The 21,235-nt window shown below is 44.7% G+C and overlaps 1 protein-coding gene across 1 annotated transcript in view; it reads left to right on the top strand.

Annotated features, from left to right (window-relative positions):
• Positions 1-14,680, top strand: part of OC90 (otoconin 90) — a 38,307-nt gene extending 23,627 nt beyond the window's left edge. Inside the window, exons 10-13 of the mRNA XM_070075921.1 lie at positions 164-280; positions 7,768-7,939; positions 10,684-10,790; positions 14,149-14,680. Coding sequence (XP_069932022.1) covers positions 164-280; positions 7,768-7,939; positions 10,684-10,790; positions 14,149-14,447 — 695 coding nt within the window. The 3' untranslated portion in view covers positions 14,448-14,680. The remainder of the gene's footprint in view (positions 1-163; positions 281-7,767; positions 7,940-10,683; positions 10,791-14,148) is intronic.
• The last annotated feature ends 6,555 nt before the right edge of the window (positions 14,681-21,235 follow it).

Below are 21,235 nucleotides of genomic sequence, written 5' to 3'. Positions count from 1 at the left end.
ACATTATCCATGGATCTAACTCTTGGATCCCTGAAAATATCCTTTGATGTCTATGTTTTGGTGTCTGAGCTATCTGTCTGCATTTGGCCTCAGCCCTGTGTCCATCTGCAGATCTCTCCTCAAGCCATCTGCTTATCTGAACAATAACCTTGTGCATTTTCAGAATCTGAAGAGATTGTTTCCACAGTGAAAGGCATACCTCTTGTTTCTGCCGGTGTTAAATCTTTGGGGTTGGCGATGTCATCAGTAGAAAGTAGTCCAGAGGAGACAACTGGAAAAGGTGAGCAAAACAAGCAGTCAGAGGAGCATCTGTCCTCTCTGTCCTTGGGAACTCTTGGATAGGTCATTGGCAAAGCACCTGGGGACACCTTATCCTACTGTGGCCTTCTCATGTTGCTGTGAGTAGAAGGTATCACCCCTTTCCAGGATGAGCACACTGAGGCTCAGAGGGGCTAAAACATGCCTGTGACCTTGTACTCTCCCCACTCTTACTAACCCACAAGGAAAGGTTGGTGCCATTGACTCCAGGGCTTATTGGAAGGAATGAAGCACTTGGGTCTGCATAATCCTATTCCTTGTCTCTCCTGACCGTGAAACCTTAGCAGATAACGTGGGGCGGTTTAAGATGGCGGAGCAGGGAGGGACCTTGCTGCTCTATTCTAGGAGAAGATAGTATAAAAGAAGTGGAAAGAGTGCAGTCTCAAGGAAGAGTTAGGGAGAAAACAGCAGAGGAAACTCTACGCAAATTAAAGGAACACAGTGGACCTCCGTGGAAGACATGGATGCCCACAACTCAGGACCCCAGCAGCCGAGACCTCCACATCAGTGCTGGATAGTGTGGTGAGACCAGACTGCAGCAGCCCAGACCACTGGCGATGAAGATTCGGGAAGAGCCCAGAGGGAATCTGGTTTGGAGCCCCGTGGGGGATACTGTACCTGCAAAACTAGAGAAGGAAAAAAAAGGAGCACATTTCTTTGTCCCCAACCACCTTGCAACAGTGTCCTGTAACAAGCCAATAAAGAGCGGCAGTCATTTGGGACATATGTAACAACTGTACCAGCTTGTTTTCATGTTCCCAGCAACCAGCTGAGTGGAGACTCCTGAGTCTGGTGGGGAGAACTGACAGGGGGCTGGCTGCTAGTGACTGTGGGAGACTTGTGTGCCGGGACTGTGAAAACACTGAGGCTGTGTGGGAGGACTCACCGTGTGGCTGGGACTTTGGGCAGTCACTGTGGAAGGCTCCACATGCTCAGGGCTTCCTGGTTACCTGGTGAGGAACATTGCTGGGGAATCTGAGCTTACACTGAAGATTTCACAGACCCTTTGTGTGGTCCTTGGGGCAAGGCAGATGAATTCATACCCACTGGGGCTAGCACTCAGGCACTGGTCTCCTTCAAGGAGAGGAGCTCAGTTGAGCAGAATAAACTTCTCCTCTGATTGAGAGAGAGAGAGAGAGATACCACCCAAACCTGGATGTATCCCTTTAATCCCTTTAGTCAAGCCCTTCACACTGGAGAACTGAACAGAGCTCCCTGGGCACACCCACCACAAGCCTCTGAGTATTCACTGAAAGCACATGCTCCACGAATCCACAGAGGCATAGTACGAAGATAAAAGCTGCCACAGCAAAAGAAGAAGAAGAAGAAGAAGAAGAAGAAGAAGAAGAAGAAGAGGAGGAGGAAGAAGAGGAAGAAGAGGAAGAAGAGGAAGAAGAGGAGGAGGAGGAGGAGGAAGAAGAAGAAACCAACAAATATTACCACAAATGCTGAATAACACACCAATTCAAGAAACAAGAATAAGTCAGATAAACAAGTCCCCCCCCCAAAAAAAAAGAACACAACACTTCAATATTAGATTGTGAAGATGATGAAATTGAAGAAATACCAGAAATGGAATTTAAAAAATTGATCATAAGATTATACAGAAGACAAAGCACAGGAAATTGTATAGACAAAAAAAACAAGAAGAAATTAGAAAACTAAAAATCACTGATGGTAATCTAGAGGATACTATCAAATGACCCAACATACAGGTTCTAAGAGTTCCTGAAGGAGTCGAAAGAGACAAAGATTTAGAAGGCATTTTTAGTGAAATAATAACAGAAAATTTCCCTAATTTGGAGAAGGAAATGGACATCCAAATATACGAAGCACATAGAACCCCTAATAGACATGACCAGAAAAGATCCTCACCACAACACGTTGTAATCAAACTCTCCACAGTAAACATAAAGAAAAGATTCTATAATGTACATGAGAGAAATGCCAGATTACTTTCAGAGGATCTCCAATTAGACTCACAGTGGACTTCCCATCAGAAACCCTACAGGCAAGAAGAATGGTGAGATGTATTCAAATTCTTAAGAGAAAATACTGTCAGCCCAGAATACTATACTCTGCCAAGCTCTCATTTATGAATGAAGGTGAAATAAAGATCTTCCATAACAAAGAGAAGTTGAATGAATTTGTCACCACCCATCCAGCCCTATAAAAGATGCTTAAAAGATGTTTCTGCTGCACACAGAAACAAAGAAGCATGGTCATCACTATGAAAGAATGTGAAGGCAGAAAATCTCCCAGTAAAAGTACAAAGAAAATCAAAAGTAAACAATAGGAATATTAATGGAAAATAGCAGGGCAAAGTTGTTAACTATCAATAGTCACCTTGAATGTAAATGGCCTCAACTTTCTAGCTAAAAGATACAGGCTGGCTGAATGTTAAGAAACAAAATCCATCTAATTTGCAGCTTACAAAGAAAAACATCTCACCAACAAAGATATGCACAGATTGAAAGTGAAGGATGGAAAAAGATATTCCATGTAAACAGGAACTAAAAAAGAGCTGGTGTAGTCATCCTAATATCAGACAAAATATACTTTAACACTAAAACTGTTAAAGGAGAAGAAGTAGGGCACTATGTAATAATTAATGGATCAATTCAACAGAAAGATGTAACTATTATAAATGTATATGCACCTAATTACGGACTGTGTGGCTATTTAAAGGAAATGTTAATGGATCTAAAAGTAGACATAGGCTTCAATACCCAACTTTCAGCAATGGACCGATCAACCAGACAGAAAATCAGCAAGGAAACAACAGAATTAATCGACACATCCTACAGTTCCATCCTACACTTCCAGAATACACATTCTTCTCACCAGTACATGGAACGTTCTCTAGGATAGATGACATGCTAGACCATAAACCAAATATCAGTAATTTCAAAACTATCAATATCATCCCATACATCTTCTCAGACCAAAATGGAATGAATCTGGAAATCAACAAATGAAGAATCTCTAGAACACATGCAAACACATGGAGATTGAGCAACAAGCACCTGAATGAACAGTGGGTCACTGAGGAAATCAAAAGAGAAATTAAAAAATTTCTCTAAACAAATGAAGATGAAAATACAACATATCAAAACTTATAGGATGCAGCAAAAACAGTATTAAGAGGAAAGTTTATAGCAATTGGTGCCTACATCAAGAAATTGGAAATATACCAAATAAATGAGCTATCAATGCATCTCCAGGATCTAGAAAAACAAGAGCAAACCAAACCAAAACTAGTAGGAGAAAAGAAATAATGAAAATTAAAGAAATCAACAAAATTAAATCCAAAAAAACCCACAAAAGACCAGTAAAATGAAGAACTGTTTTTTTGAAAAAATAAACAAAATTGACACACCATTGGCCCAACTAACCAAAAAAAAGGAGAGAGAAGACCCAAACCAATAAAATTTGAGGTGAAAATGGAAATGTAACAACAGACACAACAGAAACAGAATCATCAGAAACCACTATAAAGAGCTATGTGCCAACAAACTGGAAAACCTAGAAGAAATGGAAAGATTCCTGGACACATACAACCTACCTAAATTGAACTGTGAATACATAGAAAACCTAAACATACCAATAACCAAGACAGAAATTGAATCGGTAATAAAGACCCTCACAACAAGGAAAAGCCCAGGACCCAATGGCTTCACAGCTGAATTCTACCTGACATTTAAAGAAGAAATAACTACAATTCTTCTCAAGTTATTCAAAACAATTGAAAGAGAGGGAATCCTCTCAAACTCCTTATATGAAACCAGCATCACCTTCATTCCTAAACCTGAAAAAGATGCAACAGAGAAAGATAATTACAGACCAATTTCCCTGATGAACATAGATGCAAAAATCCTCAACAAAATTCTGGCCAAACGAATCCAACAACACATCAGAAAGATCATCCATCCAGACCATGTAGGATTTATCCTTGGTGTGCAGGGATGGTTCAACATTCACAAATCAATCAAACCCTGTGATTGTTTCAATGGATGCAGAGAAAGCATTGATAAAATGCAGCACCCTTTCATGATGCAAACTCTAAGCAAATTGAGTAGAAAAGGAACATTCCTCAACCAAATAAAGGCAACTTAAGACAAACCCACAGCCAGTGTCCTAATGAATTGGGAAAAGCAGGAGGCATTCCCATTCACAATAGCTACAAAAACAATCAATTATCTTGGAATAAACTTCATCAAGGATGTCAAAGATCTCTATGATGAGAATTACAAAATATTAAAGAAAGAATTAGAAGCTACAAAAAATGGAAAAATCTTCCATGTTCATGGATTGGAAGAATCAATATCATCAAAATGTCCATTCTTCCAAAAGCAATTTACAGATTCAATGGGATATCAATCAAAGTACCAAAGACATTCTCAGATACAGAAAAAAAATGATACTGAAATTCATATGGAAACACAGGAGACCTTGAATAGCTAAAGCAATCTTACATAATAAAAATCAAAGCCAGAGGCATCACAATATTAGATTTCAAGACATACTACAAGACAATTGTAAACAAACAGCCTGGTACTGGTACAAAAACAGATGGATAGATCTATGGAACAGAGTAGAAATGCCAGAAATTAATCCAAGCATCAACAACCAACTTATAATTGACCAAGGAGCTAAAACCAATCCCTGAAGAACATTCTCTTCCACAAATGGTACTGAGAAAACTGGATTTCCACATGCAGAAGTATGAAGGAAGTCCCCTACCTTACACCTAACACAGAAATCCACTCAATGGATTAAAGATCTAAATCTATGAACTGACACCATCAAATTATTAGAGAACATTGGGAAACCCTGCAAGACATTGGCACAGGTAAAGAGTTCTTGGGAAAGAAACCAGAGGCACAGGCAGTCAAAGTCAAAATTAACAAATGGATTGCATCAAATTGAGAAGCTTCTCTACTGCAAAAGAAACACTCAGGAAAGTGAAGAGGCAACCAACAGAATGGGAGAAATTATTTGCAAACTATGCAACTAATAAAGGATTAATAACCAGAATTGATAAAAACATCAAGAAAGTCCACAACAACAAAACAACCAACCCAGTTAAGAAATGGGCAAAGGACTTAAATAGACATTTTTCAAAAGAGGAAATCCAAATGGCCAACAGACACATGAAAAAATGTTCAGGATCACTAGCCGTCAGGGAAATGCAAATCAAAACCACAGTGAGGTTTCACCTCAGCCCAGTTAGAATGGCTTTCATACAGAAATCAACAAGCAACAAATGCTGGTGAGGATATGGGGGGAAAGTACCCTAATCCACAGTTGGTGGGAATGTAAACTGGTATAGCCACTATGTAAGACAGTTTGGAGATACCTTAGAAATCTGAATATAAACCTACCATACAACCCAGCCATCTCACTCCTGGGAATTTACCCAAGCGAAATGCAATTGGTAAATAAAATTGTGTATCCGCACCCCCATGTTTATTGCAGCTCAATTCACAATAGCTAAACATGGAATCAACCTAAATGCCTGTCAACCTAAGACTGGATAAAGAATTTATGGGATATGTACTCTCTGGAATACTACACAGTGGTAAAAAAAATGATATCAAGTCATTTGTAACAAAATGGAGGAATCTGGAAAACATCATACTTAGTGAAATAAGCCAGTTCCACAGGGACAAATACCATAAGTTCTCCCTGATTTGTGAGAATAAAGCACCTAAAAGAAAATCTATAGAAGTGAAATTGACACTTTGAGAAGCAATGACTTGAACAACCCTTGTCTTGATTGTTGAGGAACAGGTTTTTATTCTTCATACTATTTGTTGAACCCTTTACTTAACACAGAGTTAACCATATGTGTATATAGTCAATTGAAAATTGATCTCAATAAAAAAAATAAGAGTGAGAGTAAGAGAGGGAGGAGGAAGTTTGTAACTGTAAAGCTATATAGTTCTGCATACATTCCTATGGACTTAATTCTAAGGGCACAGTTTAAACACTTGTCATGGGATCCCAAATCCCATTAAACTGGGTGGTAAAAATGTCATCTGAAGTGTTAAAGTGATCATATTAAGTGTTAAAGTGAAATTATAGATAGGATTAAGTGTTAAAATGATCATATAAATAGGCTCAAATGTCTGGTAATAATAATAGATAGAATTATAAAAGAGAGAATGTTCCAATATGGGAAGTAGTCCACACAGCAGACTCATAGGATGACACTCACTTTAAGTAACACTCTGACCTCAGAATTGGCCCTTAATTCTTCCTGGTCTGGCTGAAAAACCCATGAGAGCATTTCAGGCATGGAAAGTTAAGACTGTGGCAAAAATGTTCTACATGAAGGATCTCTGTGAGTGAGACCCCAGCAGAAAGTGGCCATCAAAGAAGGATGTACTTTTCTCTGAAGGGAGGAGAGAACTTCCACTTTGCTTATGGCCTTGTCTAAATACTGACAGATTTTGTGGATTCAAAAGGCTTCCATAGCCTAGGCAGCTCATGTCAAAAGCCTCAGGTGATCACTGACATCATACATAAGAGTGTTAATTGCTAAATTAACAACAGAAGACACTGTGCACTAAGTTCCCATGCAGGACCTCCATCCGCAATGAGTTGTATTATGAGAGTTAGCTGTAAATCTTGTTCCCAGTTTGTGTATGTGTGTGTGTGTGTGTGCATGTGTGCAAATTGTTGAAATCTTTACTTAGTATAGAGTTGGTCTTCAGTGTATAAAGTTAATTGAAAATTAATCTTAATGGAGAATGGGACCGGGAATGGGAGAAGGAGGCAGGGTGAGAGTGGGAGTGGGAGGGTGGGTATGGTGGGAAGAATCACTGTATTCCTAAAGTTGTACGTATGAAACTCGTACTCCTTCAATAAAAGGTTTCTTTTGGGAAATAAAATCCTTACCAAAGGCCCTGTACCCACAAGAACACATAGGGAGGGAGAAACAGAGGAAACCTGTGAAGATCTGACCTGGTCCTCCACAGTCTCCAATGCAGAGTGTGCAGCATCTGAACACTGCAGGCAGAGGAGCAAGCATTGGAGGAGGAAGGAGACCTAGAGAGAGACAGAGAAAAGAAACCAAGGGCTCTGAGAGTCAAACTCAGCCACATGTGCGAAGCTGATGTGGTCTGAAAGCCCAAGAGGATAGGGCCTCTCCTCCCCACCCCCAACATGCTGGGCTCTGCTCAGTAACAATGGGGCCCAAAGAGTACCTTCAGTCATGACAACTCCTTATCCTATTAAAGGAGATCCAATAAGGAGTCTGTGAAGGAAGGGAAAGACTTGCTCTCTGAGCATCAGTGCATCCCAGACAATGGAATGAGCCCACCTGCAGTTTTCTCATAAGAATGTTGTTTCAAGGCACAGGAGAGAGGGTTTCCTGGTAGGACCCAGAGTTGTCCTCTTACAACCTGGAGCACTGCCCTCCTGAGAGTTCATATTTCCCTTCAGCCTGTAACAGACTCACCTTCCTGCACCTGGAAAGTGGGCACAACACACAGGTGATGCCACAGCTGGGAGAGATGCTCTTTTGCCTGACATCCCGGTGCCCGGAGGAATTCGAATTTTATGGCTGTTACTGTGGACAAGAAGGAAGAGGGGAGCCCAAGGATTCCCTGGACAGGTAGGCCAGGTGAGGGTGGCTGGTGCTGATACTGCCTGTGTCTGTGAGTGTCAGAATCCTCCTCTACATTGGATATCACTTTGGCCTCACAAAGACCTGGAAGGAGCAGAGCCAGACAGGTACCAATCTTTCACTTTGGGAGCCTGGAGCCTCTTCAGCATGACCACAAATAGTGCCCTGCTGTTCTAGGAGGGTAGACTGCAAAGACTTTGAATATGACCAAGTCTGCCTATTTTGTAAGAATCCACATGAAAAACTGGGGTCTCCACTTGGTTTGCTCTATAAGAGACCACATTAAAATTAGTCTCTCTACAACTTTTAACGCCATTTTTCTTAAAGTTTCCACTTAGAAGAATTTTCTCTAACCTCATGCATTCATTAATGTATTTACTCATTTGTATATGCACCCAACCCATGTTTCTTTTTTTATTATTTATTTATTTGACAGGTAGAGTTATAGACAGTGAGAGAGAGAGAGAGAGAGACAGAGAGAAAGATCTTCCTTCCATTGGTTCACTCCCCAGTGGCCACCACAGTCGGTGCTGCGCCGATCCAAAGCCAGGAGCCAGGTGCTTCTTTCTGGTCTCCCATGCAGGTGCAGGGGCCCAAGCACTTGGGCCAATCCCTACTGCCCTCCTGGACCACAGCAGAGAGCTGGACTGGAAGAGGAGCAGCTGGGACTAAAACCCGGCGCCCATATGGGATGCTGGCATTGCAGGTGGAGGATTAACCAAGTGAGCCACAGCGCCGGCCCCAACCCATGTTTCTTGATTGTTTGCTCCATGCCAGGCACTACGCTAGGCAGTGGAGACACAAATGTGATTAAACCCAAACAAACCAGGCCAGCTGCCTGTGTTCAATAGGGCCTCCCATAATGGAAAGGATGAAGAAATAAACAAAACCATCACCCCAGGTAACGATGATGTTGGGGAAACAGAGGAAGCTGTAAAGGACTCAATCTAAGTTGGAAAATATTCTGAAGCAGAGTTGAAAAAGTTTAAATGATTTATGTGGGGAATGCCTCACTCCTTGGCCCATTGAGAGGTCTACATTCAAAGGCATACATTCCCTCAAGCGTTGAAGCTGTTAGAGCAAAATCCACAACAGCAGAGAAAGTTGAAGCTAATACAAGGACACCATAGTGGCAGGAACGCAGAACGTGTCAGCTGCAGGTCAAATGCTGTCTCGATGGCTGCATGACTCCCCCACTTCTCCTCCACCTCTGCCACAGCACTTTTGCCCCTAATTCCACCCCTCCAGACTTTCAGTGAAGGACATCAGCGGCTGTGCTGCACAAGAAACCTTCAAAACTGACCTCTTACCAGAGGACTAAGGAAGACTTTACCTATCAGTGATGTCACACTATGGAATCATAAGCGTGTTTATAATCAGCAGCTCAACAACACAGCGTCTGCTCTTTGAGATAAAGAAAACAATTCCATGTCACGATTCCTGTGTCCAAAGCACTCAGAGAGATAAGGCCAAACACAGGAATCCAGCCAGGGGCAGTGGCTGTACACTACTGAGCCCCAGGTGAAGGGAGTGGAGATGATTGTGAGGTGCTTCCTGGTGACAGAACCCATCGCACAAAAATGTGAAATTTGACCAGTCAGGCAAGCAAGCTAGGAAGTGGCTGCTTTCATGTCCTTAGGAAGAAACTGAAAAACTAAAGGTCACAAGAGGAAACCCTTGGCTAGGAAGAGTTTGCTACAAGGACTATTTCAGCACAATGCCAAGTGTACTGTATACCATGCTCGATTTCTGTGATTTTCATGAGTATTGCGAACATGTACATTGTCTGACTCACTCACAGACTTCAGGTAATAATTATCCACCCTCCCCCAACCCTGCCAATGCGCACACAAGATCACCTGCTCTTTCGTACTAACAGCCAAACGGGGCAGGCAATGAGCTCCAGCCATTGTGAGCAAGGTGGCTCCTCCAAGGGCAGGCAGTGAGGACTGGAGGGTAAAGCTGACATGGGGCTGAGGACAAAGACTGTGGAGAAGCTGCGAGAGTGTGTGACAGTCCTGCCTGTGCTGTGCTAAGACGGAGTGAGCATTATGAAAGGGCAGGGAAGAATGGATTCAGGGAGCACTTTGCAGCTCCCTGTTGGTTGCAGTCTAAGGATGTCCATCTGGCCAGAGCTGACACTGAGCTTGTGAGGTTAAATTAGGCCCCAATGGGTGAACTGCAAAAGCCAGACATTGATTCATTCCTTTGTCTCCTCTGAGGTTCTACTTGGCTAGACACAGCTCTTCATTAACACTCAGGTTAGTGACTTCCCTCTTAAAAGGCTGAGGGCAAAGAGGGTGTCCTTTGATGGGGATTAACTGTTTTATTCTGTAAAAGGAGGGAGTGGGGTTAGTGCCAACTCATATGGAACCTCTGGGTAAACTTAAAAAAGCTACCTCTTTTTCAAGACTCTTTATCTCCCTCTATTGGTGTAATAAATATGCAAATTGCTCTTTATCATCAATAGTCATCACAAAAATACAAGAGAATTTGTAAATAATCAGACGCATACGGAATGAAAGATGCTGCCCTACATGCAGTGTTTTGTGCAGTACATGACCCGACCAGCACCCAAGCCGGCTCTGGGTGTGCATGAGCCAGTCGTATGTGCACCGATGAGGAGGCACTGTCTCCTCCTGGGGCTACAGGGAGTTTGGGAGCAGCTGGCCTCAAGCGGGGACCCTGGGGCAGCTGGAACTCGGGGAAGTAAGGTTTCTCCTTGGTCTTAGGTGCTGTTTGTCCCACCACTGCTGCCTGGAGCAGATGAGAAGGCTGGGCTGCCTGCCCGAGAGGCTTCCCTGGTCAGCGGTCGTGTGCGAGGATCACACCCCCACGTGTAAGTGCTGTTCACCTGCTCCAGGGGTCACTGCTTCCTCCAGCTGAGCACCTGTCGGCTCACGTGTCAGACAGCTTCCCAGGCACTTCCTCCTCTAGAACGTGACTCAGCACTCTCAGAGCTCTGCGGCACACGTTATCACGCCTATTCCACTGCTGTGGAGACTGAGTTTCGGGATACCGGGTTGTGTAAGGTCACACGCTAGTTCAGAACAGGCACCGGCTCACGCTTATCGAGCACACATTATGTGCAATTTTAAGTTATTTGGATCTAGGGACAGAGTTAGTCCTTGTGATAATCCTTGAGGTACCACTGTCACTCTTCCCATTTCACAGGGGAGCTAGGCCCAAGATCATACAGCTAGAAATAAGTGGTAGAATTGGGATCTGTACTGTAAAACCTTATTTTATCAGACTAGAACTGACCCTTCACTATCTCAATGGGCTTCAAAGTACGTTTTCTTTTCCTGAGAACCCTTTTCCTCATACAAAGTGGGAAGGCTCTGACTGGTGCTCAGCCCCACTTCTGCCTGTGGTGGAACCTGGGGTCACATTCAGAACCTTAGGCAGAGACCAATATGAAAACTGTCGTCCCAACCCTAACCCCAGATAAGCATCCTGCCTGACTGCAAATCAGGCTTGCTTGAGGACTGGCCTTGTCTACCTCCCCTGGCTCCACGCCCTCATCCACATCAGCAGATGTCTTTGCAGTTGAAAGGAAACGCCTCCCCTGCAAGTTCACAGGAGCCTGAAGCTTCCTCCCCCTCCTCCTTTGTCGCCGAGGGAAGCCGCTGGCATGGCCTCCGGTGGATTCTCCTCCCTGCGTTGCACCCCTTTGGCACAGTGTGCCACCTTCTTGCCTTGCTCCACCATGCATGGCTCTTGTTCCAGGAGTGGTGTGCTTCCATGTCACTCACTCGCTCACTCACCCACTCGTTCCTTCAGCTGTTGACCCAGCAAACTTTCATCAGAAGTCAAGAACATAATGGACCTACCTGATCCTTGCCTTGAATCACTCATAGCTGGGCAGGAAGACAGACAGGAGACCATTCTAATCTCACGTGACAAGGGCTAACAGTTAGTACAGGTCCCTGGCTAGTGCAAGCAAAGGGGGTTTCAGTGTGCAGTATGGCAGAGAAGACCAGAGAATTTGGGAGCAGTCAGAAGAGGTAGCAAGGTGAGATTAGACAAGAGGTTAACAGGTTCCAGGATGGTCACTTTGGGCATGGATGTCTCAAGCAAAGGGAAAAGAGAAAGACCATGTGTTTGGGGAATGCCTGGTATCTCAGAACTACTGTGATTCTGCATTGCTGGCTGAGGGGCTGGTGGTGGTGCAAAGTGAAAGCTGGAGAGACAGGAGCCACAGCATTAACCCAAAGCACCTGTGTGCAAGACTGAACTGTTTACAGCTTTGTCCCAGAGGGGAGGAGGAGCCCTGGTGGGTCTAGAGCATGTGAGTGACAGGGCTGGATTGGTATTGTCACATGATGCAGTCAGGCCAGAAGGTCTCGCCTGCTCGGCTGGAGCACCTTGTCTCCCCTCCACTACCTACCCAGGAGCTACTAGGGAGGGTGGTCACTGCACGAGAGCCTGCCCTCCACGAGCTGCAAGCGGTATCCTGCATGGGGGCCGCCTGGTGGTTAATGAGGAATGAGGGCTTCTCAGAGCCTGCTGTGTGTTGTCTTGACTCTAAGAGCAGAGCAGGATGGAGTTGAACTGGAGAACAGGGCCCGTGCGTGTCTCCCCTCGTCCTGCTGCTTCCCGAAGCTAAATGCCACCAGCATGTCTGTCACTGGTGTGGAAACCAGGTTAGGAGGTTGGGAGTGTTTGTGTGGTCAACAGAGAAAAAATCTCACTGAGGGACACTTCACAGTGGGATTAGATTTACAAATAAGTAAATATTTGTTTCATTGACAACTACAGATAACAATAATGATGACTGCAAAAAGCTTATCTGTGTCTAGCACCTTCCAACCACATTATTTTCACCACCCCTACTGAATATAACTTAGATATTAAAGAAATTGGGCAGGTTTGCCAGATATAGCAAATAAAAATATATAAAGCCCAATTAAATTTGAATTTCAGATAAACAATAAATAATTTTTAGTCTAACTCTTTCCTAGGCAAACATATTTTTAGATGTATCAGGGTACTTTGAAATGTTTTTGGAAAAAATGAAATTAAAAGATTTTTAGGTGCAAAAATTTTTGAAAGCCAAATATATATTTTCCACGACCTTTCTGAAGACCTCACATATGTATGGATTTCAAAATGTTTTTTGCAACAAAATAAACTTTCCAATCCAGTGCCATGACCTTGCTGAAGTACCCTCAGATTATCCAAAACTCAAATTTAACTGCTCCTCTTGTATTGTATCAGGCCGTATTAAAACAAGGTGGTCGGAGTTTACATTTGACAGCTGGGGAGATGCTGGTTCAGAGAAGCAAGGAGCAGCAGTTTAGGCCCCACGTATCTCCTGGGCACTAACGCCAGAAACACTCTTCTTTTTATTTATTTTTTTTAATTTTTATTTATTTATTTTTTTGACAGGCAGAGTGGACAGTGAGAGAGAGAGAGAGAGACAGAGAGAAAGGTCTTCCTTTGCCGTTGGTTCACCCTCCAATGGCCACCACGGTCGGCGCGCTGTGGCCGGCGCACCACGCTGATCCGATGGCAGGAGCCAGGAGCCAGGTGCTTATCCTGGTCTCTCATGGGGTGCAGGGCCCAAGCACTTGGGCCATCTTCCACTGCACTCCCTGGCCACAGCAGAGAGCTGGCCTGCAAGAGGGGCAACTGGGACAGAATACGGCGCCCCAACCAGGACTAGAACCTGGTGTGCCGGCGCCGCAAGGCGGAGGATTAGCCTAGTGAGCTGCGGTGCCGGCCAAATAAACACTTTTCTAAGACAAAGTGAGGTGCTGGGATACGTGGCTTCTGCCTTTAAGGGTCCCTGTGCAGCCCAAGGGCCAAAGCGAAAGCTAAGCAGATGGCGTCCATTGCGGTAACTCAACCTGTGCTGACTGAAGCCTAGAGGGGATCTGAGGGAGCCCACAGGAAAGACCCTTCATTAAACAAGAGGCTTCGTAAAGCTTCCTGGAGGAGGGGTGCCAAGCTCGTCTTGCCGGACAAGCATGGATTAATCCAAGGAGAAAGCTGAGCATAGGACTTGCAGAGGGAGCCTTCCCAGTAGGAGAAAGGTGGGCTCCTCCCCACAGACAACGTGCCAGATGCCAAGAGCCAGCAAGGCAGAGAAGGTGGGGGTGAAGGGGAAGGGGCTCAAGGGGCAGTGTGGTGGCTGCAGCCGCCTTCCTGTGTCTCCCCACATTGCCTCATGTCTGCTGCTCTTGCTCTCTAAGGTGCTGGACGTAGCCTGTGCCAGAAGCTGCTGTGTGCCTGTGACCAGGTGGCTGCGGAGTGCATGGCCTCTGCGTCTTTTAACCAAAGCCTCAAGTCGCCAGGCAGGCAAGAATGCCAGGGCATGCGGGTGTCCTGTGAGGATGGCATGCAAGGAGGGCCCGCGGCCTCTTCCCTAGGCTCCAGCTCCGAGGAGAACAGCGAGGAGGCCACGTCCCACACGGAGGGCCAGAGAAGAACCAGAAGGTTTCTGGGCAAGTCGCTTGGTCCCCTGGGGACCAGGCCACTCCGTGGAAGATAGATTCCAGAGCATGACGAGCACACCCTGTAGGCCTGCTCCTTCACTTCCTTACCCCCTTTTGGCTCTCAGCCTCTCTGGCCTGTTGCAGATTTAGCAGAGGCTCAGAGGGAACTGAGGCATTGAGAACCTTGCCCACATGCATTGTGATGTTTGTCAACTCACATGCGCATGTGCAATGGGCGAAGGCAGACACGGGCACTTTATACTCACTGTAGTGCACAATAAATCCTCCAATCAACACGTCTGTTTTGCTTTTAAGAAATGTTTACTTATAGATGCTGGCACATGAGACGTCTGTAAAGGTGAGACAGAGCCAATGTAGGGCAAAGCACTCTGAGCTCCATGTCTGAAAGCTACTTGTTGTTAAAAAAATAAGAGTGTATTTCATCAGCTTATGGCACCACTGACAAGGTGCTAGCAATCCCCCAATGACGTATGCTAAGGACTGAGATGACAGCTCTTCTAGTATCTGCCCTCAAAAATATTCTTGCCACCCTTGTCATTGAGTGGCCAAGTGCCAGGCAAGTACCACGAGGAGTCACTGTGTCCTAGACATGATTTTTTAAGATTTATTTATTTTTATTTGAAAGTCAGAGCTACACAGAAAGAGGAGAGGCAGAGAGAAAGAAAGGTATTCCATCCGAGGGTTCACTCCCCAACTGGCTGCATCAGCCGGAGCTGCGCCGATCCGAAGCCATGAGCTTCTTCTGGGTCTCCTATGCAGGTGCAGGGGCCCACGGACTTGGGCCATCTTCTACTGCTTTCCCAGGCCATAGCAGAGAGCTGGATCAGAAGTGGAGCAGCCGGGACTAGAACCGGTGCCCATATGGGATGCTGGTGCTTCAGGCCAGGGTGTTAACCTGCTGTACCACAGCATTGGCCCCAGACTTGATTTTTTAAAACTTGGTTTGATTCCAGTGGCTGGAAGTTGGGGATCCAAATGCCTACTGTGACACAGGCAGTTTAATATCACAGTGATTGTAGAAACCTGAAATTCCATCCACAAACCCACCCAAAAGTGAGACTTAACTGCAAGCCAGGCAAAAGGCAATGTGCTGTCAGAAGCTCTCTGCATGTCCAAAGAGAACACACATTTTCTCATTCACATCACGTCTTATGTTCCCAAGTCCCACAGATATGATACAAAAGTTCCGCTGGCTCCCCAGACACACAGGAAAGCGGAGCTTCTAAAGGTTCAGTATTTGCTTTTTCATGCCATGAAAATACTCTGAAGCTGGCAACACTGTAAGAAATTAAAATCTTGGTGCCAAACCAAGAGTTAATATCTTTCTCAACCTTTAAGAGAAACTGTGTGATAAGCATCTTTGGATGAATCCAACACTTCTGGAATCTTTCAACAATGTGAACTTACCAATGACCTAAATTTGGGTTCTCTCAGCTAAGGGCCCTTAGATAAGGACTTGGGGGCAAGTAGTTTATCTGGGAGATGAAGAAAAGCAGAGACAGCACCGTGAGGAGGGTGCAGAAATAAGCAAGGAGAGGCACCCGTGAAGGCTGTGTTGCTGTCAACTACCTCTGTGGGCAGCTGGAACACATACTACCAGAGGACTTTGGGAGGCAGGGCAGGATACACACTGCAGAGCCACCTCATCCGATAGAAAAGGAAGCAGAAAGTGCATGTGCACATGCACGCACACACACACACACACACACACACAGGAGGGAGAGAGATGAACTTCTGACAGTTAATATTCCTGGGCAGGATGCCATTTCCTTCCTCCCTACTGCACAGTGCAGGTAATGTAGGCGGGCCAGAGAGAGACTTCAGGCAAGGATATTCAAGGGCTAACAGTAGGCAACCAACCAGTGGGCACTAAAATGATGAGGGTGGAGGCATGAGCTGCAGCTAATCAACTGCTTCCTTTCTGGATCCTCCTTCCCTTCCTTTCAGCCAGTGGGGATTTACTAAGTGTCCACGCCCAGGGGCAGTCACTGAGTGAGGCCAGCCACATTATGATGAGCATCTGCCTTGTCCACATCATTACCTGATGCAGCCGAATGCTGCTGGAGGAAAAAATGCAATGGGGCTGACCCATTGCACTTCAGGCCTATGACTACAAAACCTCAAATGGCTGTTCAGCCTCTGCTTAATTAGTTGATTCTCCTGCTCTCCGAGACAACTATTTGGTCCTTTCTTTTCTCTTCAATCTTCCCATATCCCACCTCCCATTCTCAGTTGAGGTCAAGAACTTTGAAGGACTTGATGTTTTACCTTAATTGCAACTTAACAAGTTAGTCTGCATTGCAAGGATGCTGGCAGAAGACAGGATGCTGCTTGGATCAGAGACCAAAGAGTTTATTACCTGCACAAGTGAAAACATTGGCATTGTTTTATTGTGTTCTGAGATAATGCAAAGAGGGACAGGGAATGCTCACACACACAGTAGTTTTCATTACATAGGAGAACCTTGAATTTAGGGAACCCAGATCTGTTAAGCCTGCCTTTGACATTGGAAGAAACTATTATCATTATACACTGGACACTAAGTATTTTTGCCCTAGGCTCCAAATGGAGATGCTATGACTATCTTCCAAATTTTCTTGCTATACGTCATCCTCGAAGTTAGTCCAGAATAAAGGCAACGCCTTGGCTCCTGAGACATGCAGAAATGCAAGACACAGCAGGAATTGTTCAGCAACAATGACTTCCCTTAATCATCTGCTGAGGAAACGGAGTGCTCTCATCTTCCTGCCACCAAAGCTACATTCCATCTGATAGTCTTCCTGTTCTTCTGTTACAATTACAGTGTTCCTTCTCCTCACTGAAGGCCAAGTTCCCATCTGTGCTGTGCATAATGCCTTCATCTTCTGCAGGATTTGATTCCTGCAAGTATCTTCCCTTTGTTCTCTATCGATTTCTCTCTCTTGCATTCTGTATCATACTAATCAGCATGCAAACATGACCTTAAGTCTTCCATCTTTAACAGCTCTATTTTCTGATTTATGGTCCCATTTCCCCATTACTCCTCCAAAAAAGCTTCTCAAGGAATTGTATACAAGCCACATTTTTGTCAATCTGTCAAACACCATCACTCAACAGAAATTGCTGCTGTCAAGGTTTCAAATGACCTCCATGTTGCTAAAACCATTGGATCCTTCTCTGTTCTTATCTCCCATCATCATCCCACAACTGACTATTGTTCCCTCCACCTTTTTGCTGTGTAGAACTTGAGTTTGTTGTAGTTTCACTTGATTACTTTTGCTTTTTTCCGCAGGTACTTTTGGGGTCATATACAAAAAATTAATTCCAAAGCCAATGTCAAGAGGTTTTCCCATTTTCTTCCAGAAGTCTCACATTGTGGAGTTTTAAATCTTTTACACATTTTTAGTTGATTTGTGTATGGTGTGGAAGGGGGTCCACAATTTATTTTGCATGTTGATATCCACTTGTCCTCACATCATTTTTAAAAAGAGACTATTCATTTCTTGGCCTTTTGGCTAAGATCAAGTGTAAAAAGAGACTATTTTTCTCTATTGTGTTCTTGGCTCATTTTTAAATACTATCTGATTATAAATCTGTGGCTTTTTTCCTTGGTTCTCTATTCCATTAGTTTTAACATGTTTTTAGGCTAGTATCACACTATTTTTTTTAAAGATCTTATTTATTTTTATGAAAGGTAGAGTTACAGAAACATAGAGGAAAGAAAGGAAGGTCTGCCATCCACTGGTTCACTCCCAAAATGCCCACAATGGCCAGAATTGAGCCCATCCAAAGCCAGGAGCCAGGAGTTTCTTCCAGGTCTCCCATGCAGGTGCAGGGACCCAAGCATTTGTGCCATCTTCCACTGCTTTCCCAGGCCATAAGCAGAGAGCTAGATCAGAAGAGTAGACGGACACAAACTAGGGGCCATATGGGTGCCAGTGCAGCAGGCAGAGGCTTAGGCTACTATACCAGGTTGATGGCTCCTAGCACTATTTTGTAAATTACTATAGTTTTGTAATATAATTTAAAGTTAGGAAATGAGATTCCTCCAGCTTTGTTTTTCTTGCTTAAGTTTCTTTGGCTAACCATGATTTTCTGTGGGTCCATGGGAATATTAGGATTGCTTCTCTTTGTGTAAGAAGTGTCTCTGGAATTTTCATAGGGACTGCATTCAGTTTATAGCTTATTTCTGGAGGTATGGACATTTAGATACTGTTAATTTTGCTAGCCCATGAAGGACGTGTTTCCACTTATTTGTGCCATTAATTTGCTTCATCATTGTCTCATAATTCTGAGACATGCTTGTTGTTAACGTAAACATAATGTATAATGCAAGTAAAATCTGCAGCTGCAAGCTAAATGCTCCAAGAAAAGTGAGAACAGAGCCTATGTTCATGTTTTGCCTGCAACAAAGAACACATTATTTTGGCAGCACCGATCTTTCTTAGCAGGAACTTAAGGGTGCGGGGGTCATCCTCTTAAGGCTGTGCCCTCGAGTTGTTGAAGCTGTGCTTGTGCTTGTCCAAGTCCCTTAAGGAGTGGAAGAAATACTTGTGAGTTGTATTTCTCACAGGGCAAGGATGAAGCCTAGTCATGAAGGGGGCTCTGAGGAGCCTCACTCCAGCTTGGCCAAGGAGAGAGTAATTGAGACACTGTCTTCCCTCTCTTCCTACAAAGTACTGATGTCTGTCTTACTGAGAATTCAAATTTAGTTCAAACTTTCCCACAACTTCAAACTCATTTCTCTAAATAATTTCTTCAATGTTCATTTGATTGTCTTCAGGTATCTGAAAGTTAATTTAGCCAAAACAAAACAAAACAAAGCCCACCCTTGAATTTCAGCTTTATGTATCCCGTCAACATGCTGTTTCTCCACTCTTTCTGCCTTAGAGAATGACACAGCCAAACACCAAACATGGTTTAGCCCACAACCTAGGAAGCTGCCTTAACCTGTCCTTATAGCTTTCCAAAGCCATCGATCAATAATCTCTCTGGGCTCTACCTCCCTTGGTCTCTATTTCACCAGCAACGTCCAGCTACTCTGCTGCTAAGCACAGAGTAGGCCCCGGTCCTGTACTGTCCTGCCAGGGACAGCAGCATTTAGACCAAAAGGTCTTCATGGGTCTTTCAAAGGGATGCCAAGTGTTCATGTAGCTTGGAATAAAGTGGTAGCTTGAGTCCTATCTTGTTTCTTGTTAATGTCTTCCCAAGAAACATGCGCTGGTGGGGTAACAGCAGAACAGCAGGATTTAGGCATTCTGAATGTTGGTAATAAACATGATAATAAAAAGTCTAGTAAAAAGTCCTGAGTTTAATAATTTTTTTAAGATTTATTTATTTATTTGATAGAGTTACAGAGATAGAAGGAGAGGCAGAGAGAGAGAAGTCTTTCATCCACTGGTTCACTCCCCAGATGGCCGCAACGGCCGGAGCTGTGCCGATCTGAAGCCAGGAACCAGGAGCCAGGAGCTTCCCCTGGGTTTCCCACGTGGGTGCAGGGGCCTAAGGACTTGGGACATCTTCTACTGCTTTCCCAGGCATAGCAGAGAGCTGGATTGGAAGTGGAGCAATCAGGACTCGAACCAGTACCCACATGGAATGCCAGCACTGCAGGCGGCAGCTTTACCCAACATGCCATAGTGCTGACCCCAGAGTTTAATAAAATTTAAAAGGCTATGTGTATTTTGCAAGTCAGAGACACAGGAAGACACACACACACACACACACACACACACACAGAGAGAGAGAGAGAGAGAGAGAGAGAAAGAGAGATCTTCCATCCAATGGTTCACTTCCCAAATGTCTGCAACAGCCAAGAATGAGCCAAGAAAAAGCTAGGGTCCAAGAACTCCATCTGGGTCTCCCTTGTGGGTGGCATTAGAAGATGGAAAACCCACATGTGGGCAAGCAATTTGGTGTTTTATTTTCAGCAGTGCTTCTTATACCTCATCAAGATCAGCCCAGGAGCAAAATTAAAAATTAACCAGAAAGAAGAGTTAGGGAGGAAACTCGATGCAAATTACCGGGACACTGTGACCCACGAGGAGGGTGTGGACGCGCACAACTCAGGACTTTGGAGAGTGAAGTGAGACCAGAATGCAGAAGCCCAAGCCACTGGCGATAAAGCTGGGGGAAGAGTGTGGTGTGAGTTCGATCTGGAGCCCTGTGGGGGACAGTGTACCTGCTAACCTAGAGGAAAAATGGGGTCACATTTCTCTCTCCATCCACCTGGCATCAGCATCCCGTAACTAGCCAAGAGGGCAGGTACCATTTTGGACATTTGTTAATAGCTGTACCAGCTTGTTTCCAGCTCCCAGCAACCAGCCTAGATGAGATGTCTGAGTCTGGCTGGGAGAACTGACAGGGGGCTGCAGCAAGTGAAGTTACTAGCTTTGTGTCTGGGACAGTGAAGACACCGTGGCTGTGCGGGAGAGTGCAGGGTGTGGCTTTTAGTGGCTCAACATGCTCTGGGCTCCAATTCCCTGGTGAAGGTCACTACTTCGTGATCCGGGCTCACACTGAGGACTGCATGGATCCTCTGTGTGGTTCCTGTGGCAGCGTGGATGAATACTGTACCCACTGGGGCTAGGGCCCAGGCACTGGTCTCCTTTGAGGAGAGAAAGTGACCATGAGAATACACCAACAAAACAGAACAAACATCCCCTCTGATTAAAAAAGAGAGAGAGAGAGAGAGAGAGAGAGAGAGAGAGAGAGAGGGAAACTTACCACACCCAACTTGGTGTCACCTGGGACGCTCCCCTCACCCTGGTGCCCTGAACACAGCTCCCAGACCACACCCAGCACACGCCTCAGGGTAGTCACTGAAAGAGCAGACTCCACTAAG

This window comes from Oryctolagus cuniculus, chromosome 6 (genome assembly GCF_964237555.1).
Source record: "Oryctolagus cuniculus chromosome 6, mOryCun1.1, whole genome shotgun sequence".
Lineage (NCBI taxonomy): Eukaryota > Metazoa > Chordata > Mammalia > Lagomorpha > Leporidae > Oryctolagus > Oryctolagus cuniculus.
This window is presented reverse-complemented; position numbering and strand designations above follow the sequence as displayed.